Below are 14513 nucleotides of genomic sequence, written 5' to 3'. Positions count from 1 at the left end.
CCATGCTACATGACTTGTGGGATCTTGATTCACCAACCAGGGATTAAACATTCAACGGAGGCCCTTGACAGTGAGCGCACAGGGTTCTAACCATTGGACCGCTAGGGAACTCTCTCCCCTCCCCTTACCTCCCCACTCTTGTTCTTCATTTAACACAAATATGAGCAACAGACTTTTTCATCACTGTTATATATTGGCATTCCTTCGTTTTTCTTGGATGTCTATATAATACTTCTGTTAATTCACTGAAGGGAGAGCAGAGAATTTCTCTTTAGAGTAATGAACATATTAACTAGTTACTTTAGTTTAAAGAAATACCATTTTAACCCAGTTACATGAAAGTAAGTGTCATCCATATGCCCAAATCTTAAATGAATTTAGGCTGACTAGGAAGTATCTAGAACCTTGTTTGTCACTTGGAGGAGGAACTGCCAGAGATAAGATCTGAGCCTTTAGTATCTCTGCTAAATCTGGAGATTCCAGATGCCAGGTACCTACAGACTGTCAGATACTCTTCTAGGTGCTGTGGATCCAACTGTGAATAAGCTGGAAACATTCATAAGCTCCAATACTGAAGTAGTTGAAGTTGAATTAACATCTATTTAAGATACTTTGAAAGTTATAGGTGATAAAAAAAGAAAAGTTATCGTTGTGAGATAATATGACAACTGGAAATTTTTCCCCAGAGATTATTTTGAGATATGACAGTATAATTTATTGTTCAAATGGAGACAGTTTTGAGAATAAAAAGGGGCTCTGCTAATAATTAGGTTAGGACAGCAGGTGTAAACCAGTAGTACTGTTCTGGGCAAACTGGGTCACATGGTTGAAGAGAACATTTGAGCTGAGACCTGAATAATGAGAATCCTTCAGTGGAGTCAGCCAAAGGGGTCGAGGAAGAAGAATGTTAGAGACAGGGCAAGCTGGTAATGGTTTACTAGGTAAGGTTTGGAGGAAGATAAGAATCTGAAAATGAAATAGAGGAGAGACAAGGTCTAGAACAAGAGAAGTATAGTATGTAATAGGAATTGGAAAGGGAAAGGGAGGTGGGGGTTAAAGAATATGGGAAGGTATTAAGTTGGGACTGTAGGACAGTCCGGGTTTTGTTTTTGTTTTTCATTCATCCAGTACACTTACTGCATGTTTTTCTTGGGCCAGGCATTGGGAAGTGTTGGGGCTACAGGAATGAAAATGCAGTTGAAAGTAGTGCCATGGCGGCTATTGTGCAACTCTTGGGCCCTATTCACATTGTGTTTTTCCTTGTGGCTCTTACATTTTCATGGACAGCTGGGAAACAAGCAAACAACCCAGGGGATTTCAGACAGTGCTGTAGCAAAGGAGACAAAGTTGGGTGGTATGAAACAGTGGCTTAAGGGCTTCTTTAGAAATTTAGTGGAGGATCTGATAAGATGGATGAACGGTAACCTGTCAGATTTGGGTAGGGCTTCCCTTGTGGCTCAGCTGGTAAAGAATCCGCCTGTAATGTGGGAGACCTGGGTTCGATCCCTGGGTTGGGAGGATCCCCTGGAGGAGGGAAAGGCTACCCACTCCAGTATTCTGGCCTAGAGAATTCCATGGACTGTATATGTGTAGTTCATGGGGTCGCAAAGAGTCAGACACGACTGAGTGACTTTGTCTTTCACTTAGAGATCTAGATTTGGGGAGAAGTTTCTGATTTGATGACATTTTAGGTAGTTTCTCTTTTTATGGAATCTTGTGATATGATGAGCAGATTGAGTGGGGTGTTACGATGGACTGACCTGTCAGTGTTTGGTAAGCAAGGTTAGGATGGTGATGGTTTACATTTTATATGCCTTCTATAGTGGTAAATTGGTAATATTAAAAGTAAAAAATAAATTGGTGGGATTCAGAAAAAGATGTACATGAAAATTTTCTTTTTTTTTACTTATGGGTTTTATCTAATTTCATCCTTACTTAAAGAATCTCATTTGCTTGTGCCTATAAAATCATTAACACATTGGTAATTTGAAATCACTTAAAGAACACAAGGGAGTCATATATGCCTTAAATTCATATATGCTGTAATTGAAAGGACTTTCACATGCATTAGCTCCTTTGCCCTTCAGATGTAAGAAATTTCAAGAATTGGTAAAGTATCCATTTATTTATTAAAAACTTTTTTTTTTGGTGGGGGGGTCCATGCCACATGGCATGTGGGATCCTCATTTCTTGACCAGGGATCCAGCCTGTGCCCCCTGCATTTGAAGTGTGGAGTCCTAACTCCTGGACTGCCAGGGAAATTCCTAAAATATACCCCATTCTAGAAATAAGAGAATCCCCTGAATTCAGTGACAACTTAAACTTTAGATATTCTTGATAGCTCTTTGAATTGCTTTTGATCTAAAGTTTCAGGATGCCATCAGCAAATGAAAGCGGTAGCTTGTAAGTTTCCAAAAGATGAAACCTTGTACCATGATGGACAAGAGTATTATTTATCGGCAATGAGACGCTCTGATCTTTTGCAAACATGCCATTGTCTGCTTTGCACTCAGTATTATCTATTTTTATTTCCTGTATGGATGTCTAGAAGTTCTTTATATGAGAAATAATTGCTGGTAAAATAGACCATTTTAACAAAGTGACTATATTTCTTTTTACCAAAAAAATGCTATTTTTCTATGATGTAAACAGTTGTTAGGTAGCAGATTTTTAAGGAAGTTTATTGTATTTAAGAGTCTGTATCCCTTTGTGTGAGAGGAACCCAGAGAGGGTTCACATTTGCTTTAAAGCATAAACCCCTCACCCATTCACAACTCTTGCTACTCTTAGTTTATCTTAGAAAGAGATGTCAGTAGAGACATTTTTCAGGGTTAATAAAATTTAACTTTTCACAAAGATTTTTTTTTTTTACAAATGCAGCTATAAGGTTATATTTGAAAATAACCCTCTTAAAACCAGCCAACAACATCCTTACAACAAATTTTTACTGCCATATTCACTAGAATTACAAAAAAAACCCCATAGTTTCATCTTTGTTCATCTGCAGGGATGTGCCCTGAGACCAGATCCCCCTCCCCTCACCCCCATTGTCCCTTTAAAGAAATGTGTATTTTTATCTAGAATGATCTTTAATTAGCGTCTGCCTATTTTCCAAAAGTGCTAGAGACATTATATATACGCCATTACAGAAGTATTATGAGGCCTATGTATTCTGCTGTTTACTATTGCATTAATCTGCACAGTTTATGCACTTTTTTTAAATGTGTTTGTCACTTCTTTCTAAGTCAGGCTTTCTCGTGAGCTAACAATTTCCTCAGTGGTTTCTGTCTCCTCCCTCCCTCCCTCCTTTTCATCTTTTTTTCCTTCTGTTTCTCTTTCTTTTTCAGAAACCACCTTATCAATTTCTAAGCATTTTGAATTCCTAAGATGTGAACTGCTGAGTGGTCTGCCATTTGGCCCTAAAACAGCTCTGTGCTCTCATGGCCTGCTTTTATCTGTCCCATATGATTGTATTTCATCAGAACTTCATGCATTTGGACAGTAATAAACAACACGGAGTCTAAAAAAAAAATTAAAAAAAAATAATAAATAAATAAAGTTTTAGGATGCTGGATTTGTGGAGTAGTATATTATTGCAGTTTTTTTTTTTTTTTAAGCTGTGTAATCTAGGAAGCCTTAGTTGTTCTGGTTTGTTTGTTTTATTATTTGGGGAGTATTTGTAATTAGGGTTTGTAAGTTGGAATGATATAAAATGTTCAGGATGGTTGGTATTTTCAAAACCAAATCATGTTATAAATTGTTAACCGATTGAGCTACACCTTTTGTGGTTTTTGTGCCTTGGTCGGGGAAAAAATACATTTATGTATATATTTTAAATGAGGACATAGACAAAGAGGATAAATTTGGATATATTAAGTATAAGTTTATACAGTGAAATTTTTATTTAGTATTGATCCCTCTGTCTCTCCTTTGAAATAAGGTAGAAGTGAAGAGGTTTCCCAGGTAAAGAATCTGCCTGCCAACACAGGAGATGTGAGCTCTATCCCTGGGTCAGGAAAATCCCCTGGAGAAGGAAATGGCAACCCACTCCAGTATTCTTGCCTGGGAAATCCCATGGACAGAGGATGCCTGGCTGGCTGTAGTCCACAGGGTTGCATAGACTTAGACACCACTTAGCAACTAAGCAGCAGCAGAAATAACTAAAGGAAGTTAAATAGTTATGTCAGAATATCTAGAAATAAGTAAAGATTGTTTAAAAGTTGTGTTGTAATGTTTTCTGTCAACTAGAAAGTAATTAATATGATGTCATCTAGTTTGTTTTCGGAGAAGGCAGTGGCAACCCACTCCAGTGGTCTTGCCTGGAGAATCCCAGGGACGGCAGAGCCTGGTGGGCTGCCATCTATGGGGTCGCACAGAGTCGGACACGACTGAAGAGACTTAGCAGCAGCAGCGGCTTGTTTTAACTTAGTACAGGCATTTCCATATTTCTTTCTTTTCTAAAATACTGATCATGAAAATGAGAAAAACCATTGTACATTTGGTTTATGTACATTGAGGATGGCCTTCTGAGAATGACCCTCAGTAAGGCCCAGGCTTCAAAGCAGTAATTTTATTTAGTTTATATATACAGATCATTGTTTTTCTTGATTTAGAGAAAAAGTAAACTACTTTTTGACACAACCTATTCTGAGTTATAATAATGCAGAGCTGTATGCTTGCTCCCTGTTGGTATTTACAGTTGTTTTACTTTGGTATCATTGAATGTCATGTATTCAGTTTAATTTATAATATTATTTTTGCAGTGTTTAAAAAATAACTACTAGTTGTTTTGGGGGGTATGTTTAATGTGTTTGACACAAATAATATGAAGAAAACTATACCTGAATAGCTTAATTCTAAGGGGAAAATAAAACTGTTTGGATTTATACCCTGAAATATAATTGTATTAAGTGAATAAATTATTTTTTCCAGGCAGACTCCAGGTTAAAAGCGCTTAATGCAACATTCAGAGTGAAAAACCCAGACAAGTAAGGTTTTGTTTTAATAACAGTTACAGTGTTGTTTTGAATGGTGCCTATCAATCTATTTAATTTTTCATTTCTGAATGTATGCACTTTATTTGCTAAATATTTTAAATAGTAATTCACATTAGTGAGATCCTTTTACAGTCTAAAACTGATTTTGAAATTTGATGATTTTATTGGGATTAAGGTTGTAAGTAACTGAAGTTTTAGAAAATTAAACCACTACTTTTTCCTGGAAGGATTTATTAAGTGTTATTGAAGGTATCAGAAAAATGAGGAAAGTAATTTTATTTTCGTATAAAATAGGTTTTCTTATTAGACTTTGCTTGTCAGATATGTGCAGAACTCAAGATAATATAGTATCTATTTTAATAATAAACTATCTACTTTGAATGCCAAGAAGACTTGATCAGTAAATGCATACTAGTATATAATGTCATGGAGCTATATCTATATGACAATTACCTGATTTCGTTAATGTTAGTTTGGAGTTTGTGAGAGCGTTTCTGTATTAAAGGAAACTGTGTATTCAGAAATAACTTTCCGGAGGGTGGAATCTAGGTACTTAAGATTTGGTTTTGCTCATTCTTGGAATTTGGCAGATAATTCAGGCTCTTCGTCATATGGACCTTTGCCTGAAGCTTAGTTCAGCTGTACTTTCCGGTTAGAAATGTGCTTAGGTAGACGGAGTTTTTCCATACTTGGTGACCAAGTCTACGAGGTCTGTTACAGTTTCTCTAGTCAGGCCTTCAAGCCTTAACTTCTGCATAGTGTACATTCTTAGCAGACAGGGGCCAAGTTTGCATAGTCTGACAGCCTGTTATGCTGATTTTCATAAACTATAACATATTAACGTGATGCCTCTACTTTTTAATATAACTTCTGAATATAAGATGTAAATATTAATATTTTAAAGTTTGGTAATTAGGGAATTGTGATGGTAACCATTGAGGTTTTCACTTTTTTAATAGACTTTGTTTCTTAGAGTAGTTTTGGGTTCCCAGAAAAACTAAGTGAAACATCATACAGAACCTCCCGTATCCCCTCTGCCCCTACACCTGCAAAGCTGTTCCTGGATACACACAGCCACGCCTGTTACCCCTTTCCAGCATGATACATTTGTTAATGATTGATCAGCCTGCATTGAATCATCATGATGCCTGTCAAAGTGCATAGTTTACATCAGGGTTCACCCTTGGTGTTATATATTGTATGGGTTTTGACACACGTACAGTGACATGTATGTATCATTATAGTATCATGAAAAGTATTTTCACTGTGCTTAAAAAGCCTCTTTGCTCTCCCTTTTTATCTCTTCCTCCCCATAACCCTAGCAACCACTGATCTTTATACTGATTCCATAGTTTCACCTTTTCCAGAATGTTGTATCATAGTATGGAGCATTTTCAGATAGACTTTTGCTTTACAGTATGCATTTAAGATTCCACTGAGGTTTTAATAAAGGTTACGACATCCATAATATATAAGAGGTGTTGTCTAGATTAAGAACTAAAATTATGTCACCCTCCAGAAAAAGCTTTGGAAAATGTAAGCAGTAGAGTTTATGACATTGGTGAATGTACATTAGTTAGAGGAGCATGTAGATGAGACAGTTTAAATTAATATTTTAATGTTGCTGTTAGTTAAATGTTTTTTAATGTAATAAAAAATGTATTGTCAATTGTATGTTTGTCTTCCCTTTTCTGACCTACCATCTTTTCTAGACTGCTAAATTTTATTTAATATCCATATTATAGAATTTTAAATGTGATATGGCCAGTAATATAACCAGGGCAGTTTTTTGCTCCTGTTAAAAAACTTGTTAAAGTATATAATTAGTAATATAATTTGTTTGCCTTAAATTTTAGATTAGAGAATTATCTATATCAGCCATTGTTGTAACAGATTTTTAATATGTAGAATCTCTGTTCTAGGTCTAGCTGGCCCAGTACATTAATTACTATTCAAACTATTACTAAAATAGTTTATATCACTAAAATACTTTCTTTCTGTTCTTTCTTAAAATCTAGAAAACCAGAAAGAGTTTCAGAGGGAATACCAAAATGATACCTCCTTCATGCATGTTTATTTTTCTTTGCACTGTTCAAAGCAGTGAGGAGGAGGACCTTGAGTCTTCTACTTTCTTGTGGCAGTATTTGGCTGATATTTAGGAGGTAGACTAAGTGATTAATAGAATGTATGGCGGGAAAGAGAGGAGAAGGAAATACAGGTGGCACCTAGGTTTCATTTTTAAACTGCTAGGGAGTACAGAGGAGAGAGATTTGATGGGATAGGAGAAGATAAGTTGAACTTTGGATATGTGAGCAGCTACTAATCTGCTAATCTAATCTGTTAGCCAGTTGGCATTATAGATACAACATTTAAAGAGTGAGTTTTGGGCTGGAAATAGATATCTGGAGTTAAGCAGCATGTAGATCATAATCGTGAAGCTTTGTGAATAAATCACATAGAGTACGGGCTTCCCACGTGGTGCTAGTGGTAAAAAACCCGCCTACCAATGCAGGAGACCCAGGTTCGATCCCTGGGTCAGGAAGATCCCCTGGAGGAGGGCATGGCAACCCACTCCAGTATTCTTGCCTGGAGAATCCCATGGACAGAGGAGCCTGGTGGGCTACAGTCCATAGAGTTGCAAAGAGTCAGACACGACTGAAGTGACTTGGCACGTATGCGCACACATAAAGTATGTAGACCGAATGATTGGTTGTAATATGGCGAGGACCTAGGGCTGAACTCTAAAGAAACCAGTGCTTGAAGGGTGTTTTCCAAAGTATAATCTGAGGATTACCAGCATCTGAATCCTGTGAGTGAGTTTGTTATAAATTCAGATTCCTGAGTCCCACTAGGGCCTCTGTGTACAGTTATGGTGATTACTCATGCCCTCTTTTACTTACAGGCCCTCAGTTGTATTTCTGGCAAATATTTTAGCAGTGGTTTGCACACTAAAGTTGGCTTTATAAGAGATGGGTGAAGGAAGTCAGTCCTGCAAAGGAGACTTTAGGAGTGACCTGAGAGTAAAAGGAAAAATCATTAGAAATTAACAATGATGTCAAGGAAATAAGTTTTTGAGGAGGGTGAAGTAAGCTGTTATATTGCTAGAAGAACAGTGGTATTTAAAGTTTCAGGTTGTTACGGAGAATGGCAGATATTAGATTATAGAAACAAAGATTACTGAGCAGCATGAAGATTAGGGTTAGAGATCATGAGTTTATGTTTGTACCAAAAGATTTTTTTAGCATCATAAATTTTCTCCTGTTTTCTTTTTTTCCCAAGTAACTTTTCATACCAACAAATTTTATCTCTATCTCAGTTCCACGATGTAAATTATAAAGTATGACATCTTTTCTTGGCTTTAAAAATATCTGAAGAAAATGGTTATTTAATTTTAGAACTTTCTGAGTTTGTATCAGTGTGTAAATGTTTAAGGCCAGCGTATGGTTAAATAGAATCAGTTTCATTATTCTCAGGAACTGCTGTTTTGTCTTTCAGTTTTTGACTGCTTTTCAAGAAAAAAATGATGTTTTGTTTCCTGTTTCAGGAGATTTATTGAACTAAAACACTATAGTGATGAACTGCAGTCTGTCATCTCACATCTCCTTCGAGTCAGAGCTGTAAGTGGTCACCAGAAGCTTTTTGACAGGTGTTCTTGTGGAAGTGCTTCTCATTTAATCATTATGTTTTTAAGTAATGGAAGGTGTTTATGATGAATGACTGATTTTTATATTCAAATTTGGCGTGTTATTCACCTAAATTGCATTTTTTTAAATTGTGAAATTTTTTCTGGCATAAATAGCTTAAAGAATTTTAACCTGTTGTTTTCTCTGTAGTCTATATATGGTTTCTTTTTTTTCTCTTCTTAGTATATGGTTGTTTTGACATTTATCAAAGGGCCTGCCATTTCAGCATTGGAATATAATTGTATGACTTTGATCTACATATTCTTTTATTCTTTCAAGATTTATTTTTAAGATTGGTGAATAGTTAATATTAAGCCATTCTGTGTCTGTGCTCTTAAATTATACTAAATAAACTTATGTAGGGTAATGGTCTGCTATGACATGAGAACTAGAAATATACCAATAATGATTGTACTTACCTGTAGAGTTTGGCTGTAATAGACATGGAGAAATACATTTTGGGGTAGATTAATGTAGTACCTGAAAAATGTTGTATCATCCACTCTGGTCCTTTGGGGTAATCTAAAGAAAACCTTAGAACTGGTCTTAAAGGCTTTGAAAGACACTGAGTTACCAGGTCTAGTATCATATCTTACACTCATTGGAATCATCTTGAAATGAAATATATCATCTGGGATTTGTTTTAATGAAAGAGTCTGCTGGTAAAGTGTGGAGAGAGGGTCAATTTTAGATGCAACTTAATTGGCCACATGATAATTGTTGAAGGTAAGTGTTGGGAAATGAGAATATATCCTACTATTCTCTACTTTTTGTATGTTTGTATGAAGATTTTCATTAAAAGTATAAAAAAATAAGGGAACACTCCTTTTGAAGTATCCTCATATTGGCCCAATCTGTATAACCATCCAGAGTACTATAGGACTCTTTATATAAATTGTAAGTTACTTTGTAGGAAAAGAAAAAGGTACCTATGAGAATTATTAGGGTAGAGTCAAGAATCGGGTATTGAAAAGGACTTGTGAATTGATGAGATAAAATTCCTAGGCCTCTAGTTGCTTTGAAGTTACCTAAACAAATAAGGCAACAGTTCTTAAGGAAAGTGAAGGTGGGGTCAGAGACACCCCAGAAGACTGGAAGAACCCTTCATACAAAAAACCTGTGTCAAAAAACCTGGAGAATTTACTTAAATTAGAGGTCTGGCTGATTATGAAAGCTGTATCCTTCGTAAAGACCTTCCACCAAAGGGAAGAGGGGGTACTCTGTGGAAGATGTCATGCCACAGGAAGCTGGACAGCGCTGGGTGTCTTGGGTAGGCAGAGGCACGCTGTTAAGCGGTCACATAACCAGCTCCAGGTATTGAGAGATTCTCAAGCAGTCATTCCACATCCAGAAGAAACAAAGGGAAAAGGCAGAAAAACCAGCCAGAGTCAGATTTATCGAAAATATCAGAGATGAGTGGTGAATTGAACAAAATGTAACAGTTAAAACCCAGAAAATGTGTAAAATGTAGGGAATAAGTTTGAATGATATTTAAAGGAGGGAGGAAATAACTGTCACTGTTGTGAAGCTGTGCTGCAGATCATCTAGCCTGCAAGAAGATGTGGGTGATTGCTCTCATAAAGCAAGTAAGAAAACGATCACAGTCAAGCTGGGATATCCAGTGATCATATTTGGCTTTCTGCTGAAAGTATATATATATATATTTTTAACTTTATTTTACTTTACAATACTGTATTGATTTTGCCATACGTCAACATGAATCCGCCACGGGTGTACATGTGTTCCCACTCCTGAACCCCCCTCCCACCTCCCTCCCCATACCATCTCTCTGGGTCATCCAAAAGTATATTTTTGAATGTGATTAATACTTAATAATCTTTAGAGATCATGATAAAATGTAATAGTGATGTTACAGAAAATTTTGAGTCTTGCACACAGCTGTTTGAATACTTTGTACATTTCATTTTGGGGGCTTCCCTCGTGGCTCAGTGGTAAAGAAACTGCCTGCCAATGCAGGAGAGGCGCAGGTGACTTGGATTTGATCCCTGGTTTGGGAAGATCCCCTGGAGAAGGAAATGGCAACCCACTCCAGTATTCTTGCCTGGGAAATCCCATTGACAGAGGAGCCTGGTGGGGCTACAGTCCATGGGGTTGCAAGAGAACACGACTTAGTGACTAAACAAGAGCAGCACTTCATTTTAGCCCTGTTGTTCTTCTATTTTTAACCATGCCAAGCTTGTTTCTGGTCTTTTGTTTGCCATTTCCTGGGCCTGTACCCTTCTTCCCCCATGCCCTACCCCCAGGATCCTCACTTGGCTTATTCTTTTGTTAGTCAGTTATTGGTTCAGATACCTCTTGGGAGAAATTATCTTTCTTGAGCATCCTATATAAAAGGTGATGCAGGTTTCTATCATTTCTGTCATTTTCTGTCATTCTGAACTTGTTAATTATCGCTTGCAAGAGTAGGAGCTTTGATTTCTCACTGCTGGATCCTGAGAATAGTGCTTGACTCGAATAGCACCCACTATATATTCATTGAATGGATGAATAAATAAATGTATGTGCTGACAATTTTATGTTTACAAAAATCTTGAAAAGCAGTAAGATAAATTGCTCCTTGATCTTAATTATAACCAGCCAAGGGGAACTGGTTAGTGATGTATATATGACAAGAACTTTTAAAGAAAATGACCTTGTCATCAAACAGCTTGTAATACACAAGTAAGAGAATTCTGGGTAGATATTTACCCTAGACTTTATGAAAACAGGCTTCAGAAACTTAATTGACCTGAAAGACTGCTTGAGCTCTTCAAAGGAAAGACAGCACTTGATAAATAAGATAAATGCCAGGGGAAAATATGGAATAGCTAAAATCTTGATTGTACTAAAGTTAGGAAAAAGGCTTTTTAGTCATTGACAGTAACATAAAAGTTAAAAATGGAAGGTTAGAACCCAACACTGATAGAATGCTGAATACAACAGAGATCACCACAGGGAGAGCCTTTTTGTAACATTCAGTGTCAAAAGAAGAAGGCTTAGACACTGTTGGAGACATGATGACTTGTTAACAGATAAAGAGAAAATACAGTTATTTGGTTATCTTTTCTGTTGAGGAAAATTCTTTCGAAAGTCTTGATAGAAAAGGCAAAAAATAAATGACTTAGAGGTAAAGAGTTAATATTTAAGATATTAAAACAGAACAGCCAGAAAGGGTGGGTAGTCTTAGATTGAGAGGAGCTGGAGTTAGCACTTGTCTCTGCTGTTTACTAAGTTCTTCAGGCCAATCCAGAGACCTTTCAGAGTTTGTTTTCTTGGAGAGTATCTGCCTGGTACACAGTAGGTACTGCATAAATATTTGTTATATGAATGAGTGTGTTATTCATAGAGTTGTGATATTCAGATGAGATAATCCATGTTTCATAAACTAAAACAAAAGTAAAAAGTACTAACATCTAATATTTTGAACTGTGGTGTTGGAGAAGACTCTTGAGAGTCCTTTGGGTTGCAAGGAAATCAAACCAGTCCATCCTAAAGGAAATCAGTCCTGACTATTCATTGGAAGGACTGATGCTGAAGCTGAAACTCAAATACTTTGGCCACCTGATGCAAAGAACTGACTGATTGGAAAAGGCCCTGATGCTGGGAAAGATTGAAGGCAGGAGGAGAAGGGAATGACAGAGAATGAAGATGGTTGGATGGCATCAGCAACTCGATGGACATGAATTTAAGCAAGCTCCAGGAGTTGGTGATGGACAGGAGTCCTGGTGTGCTGTACTCCATGGGGTTGCAAGAGTCAGACACAACTGAGGACTGAACTAAACTGAACTGATCTAATATTTATTATATTTACTGTTGTATAGAAGCTAACTATGGTGTGTTGTTTTTACCTAATTCTGACAGTGGCCCTTTGAAAGTAGGTGCTGTGACTGTCCCCAATTTATAGATTAGGAAGCAAATCCCTTATTTTCTACAATCATATTTGCTGCCTTTCTAGGGGAAATCAAATTTAGAAGGGAAGGAGGATTGCTTGACTTTGCTAATACGCTATGTAAATTGAAATTATTGAGCTACTATTTAACATTTAATTTGTAGTCATTTGTATAAATAACTATAAATAATAAAAGTATCTAGTGTTTGTGAAATATTCGGTGATGGCAATGTAAAGTCTTACATACAACTCCTTTGGGAAAGATTTTAGCAGTACTTACTGTCATGAGTCTTAAATCTCATGATCGTTGCCTCCTTAGAAGATAATTCAGAAGAAAAACTATGTGTCCAGATTTTTAAAATAAGATCATTTAATAGACTGTCATAAAACTTTATGTCCTTTTTAACATTTAATCTGCTACTATTTCAGTATGGATGGGGAAGGCATTCTTAGCATAGTTCCAAATGATTTCAGAACTGGGGAGGATGATACGATGATTCTGCCAAGTTTCTTCTGTTGTCATGTTATTTGCTAGGTGTCAGACCTCTCCTGTCAGTTGTTAAGATGATCAGTTTTCAAAAAGAAAGACTTGTCAACAGAATTGAAATTGAGTGGCAGTCTAGACTGAATCATTGGGTCTAGCCCCTTTTCCCTGGCACCACGATTCTTGATTACCAGTGACCATTGAATTAATCTGGTTTTGTTGTTGTTTAGTCCCTGTGTTGCATCTGACTCTTCTGTGATGCCATGGACTGTAGCCCTCCAGGCTTCTCTGTCCATGGAATTTCCCAGGCAAGAATACTGGAATGGGTTGCCATTTCGTTCCCAGAGGGATCTTCCTGACCCAGGGATTGAACCCACATCTCCTGCGTCTCCTGCATTGGCAGGTGGATTCTTTACCACTGAGCCATAGGTTTTAATAATTCATTATTTATTTCTTGGCCATTTTTATCTTTACTTTTCTGTAGAAATGCTCATTTTTGGTCTATAGTTTTTCTTTGCTTTATCCTTTTTCTCACTGCCTGATGATCTGGGTACTAGTCATCTTGTGTTTTAGTTGCCTAGCACAATTTACTTCCATGAGTAGTTAATACCAGAAACATTACTGCTGGTTCAGTAACAACTGCTTAGTGGCTCTGTGTTGCCTCATTCTCTAGGAGAGTGGTTCCTTGTGTAGTTGCTCATCTTTCTGGCATATGGGAACTCTTTTGTCATGCTCTGTGGACTATTTTCCAGAATTGTAATTATTATGATTGCATGAAGTTACAAAATTTAAAGGAAAAAAACCAAAACTTTTAAACACCTGGGATTCAAAAGCTTTTTCTTTGCACGTCTATTTTGGATATGTATTTTGTATTTAAGTTGCTCTAGTTTTTATACTTACGTGGTTATTTAACAAACTCTTTCCCTCTCTTCCATGCTTAGTATCTTAGGTAGATGATAAAGTGCTCAGCTTTCAGGAGGAGGTTTGATTTTTAAAAGTACAAGAATCTAGAAAAGTTAGTAGTCTAGAATGGCATTTTCCATTTTGTCATCTTTAGAGTGCCAGTCCTATAATATGGTCCCTACTGCAGATCACCCCCTCTCAAAAGTCCTGATTCATATATAGTGTTAAAGATCTAAAAAGTCAGGCAGAAAAAAAAACACAACAACCTTTTAAACTTTTAAATCTCATTGTTTCCAAAATTTATTTAACAGTGGAACCCATTTAAACAACCAGTCAACACTCTGTAGGACTCTCAAAAAATAATTGGGAAATAATGTCCCAGAGTAATTAGTTTTGAGGTCTGCGGACAGCCCTGAAAAGTTTCAAGCATAATAAAGACTGAACTTTGAACTGAAAGTGGAGTCTAGTACAGGAGTTTGCGAACTTTTTCTGAAGGCCAAATAATAATTATTTTTACCTGCTCAGGTTGTATGGCCCTTGTTGAAGCTGTTCAACTC

General features: G+C 36.8%; 1 protein-coding gene across 6 annotated transcripts in view; it reads left to right on the top strand.

Moving 5' to 3' along the window:
- Positions 1-14513, top strand: part of SNX4 (sorting nexin 4) — a 56391-nt gene that overhangs the window by 24625 nt on the left and 17253 nt on the right. For all 6 annotated transcript variants that reach the window (XM_069556316.1, XM_069556346.1, XM_069556329.1 and 3 more), the window contains 2 exons: positions 4933-4988; positions 8542-8614. In XM_069556316.1, coding sequence (XP_069412417.1) covers positions 4933-4988; positions 8542-8614 — 129 coding nt within the window. The remainder of the gene's footprint in view (positions 1-4932; positions 4989-8541; positions 8615-14513) is intronic.

Source organism: Ovis canadensis, chromosome 1 (assembly GCF_042477335.2).
Source record: "Ovis canadensis isolate MfBH-ARS-UI-01 breed Bighorn chromosome 1, ARS-UI_OviCan_v2, whole genome shotgun sequence".
Lineage (NCBI taxonomy): Eukaryota > Metazoa > Chordata > Mammalia > Artiodactyla > Bovidae > Ovis > Ovis canadensis.
The sequence above is the reverse complement of the archived record's forward strand: the minus strand, read 5'-3'. Positions and strand labels throughout refer to the sequence as shown.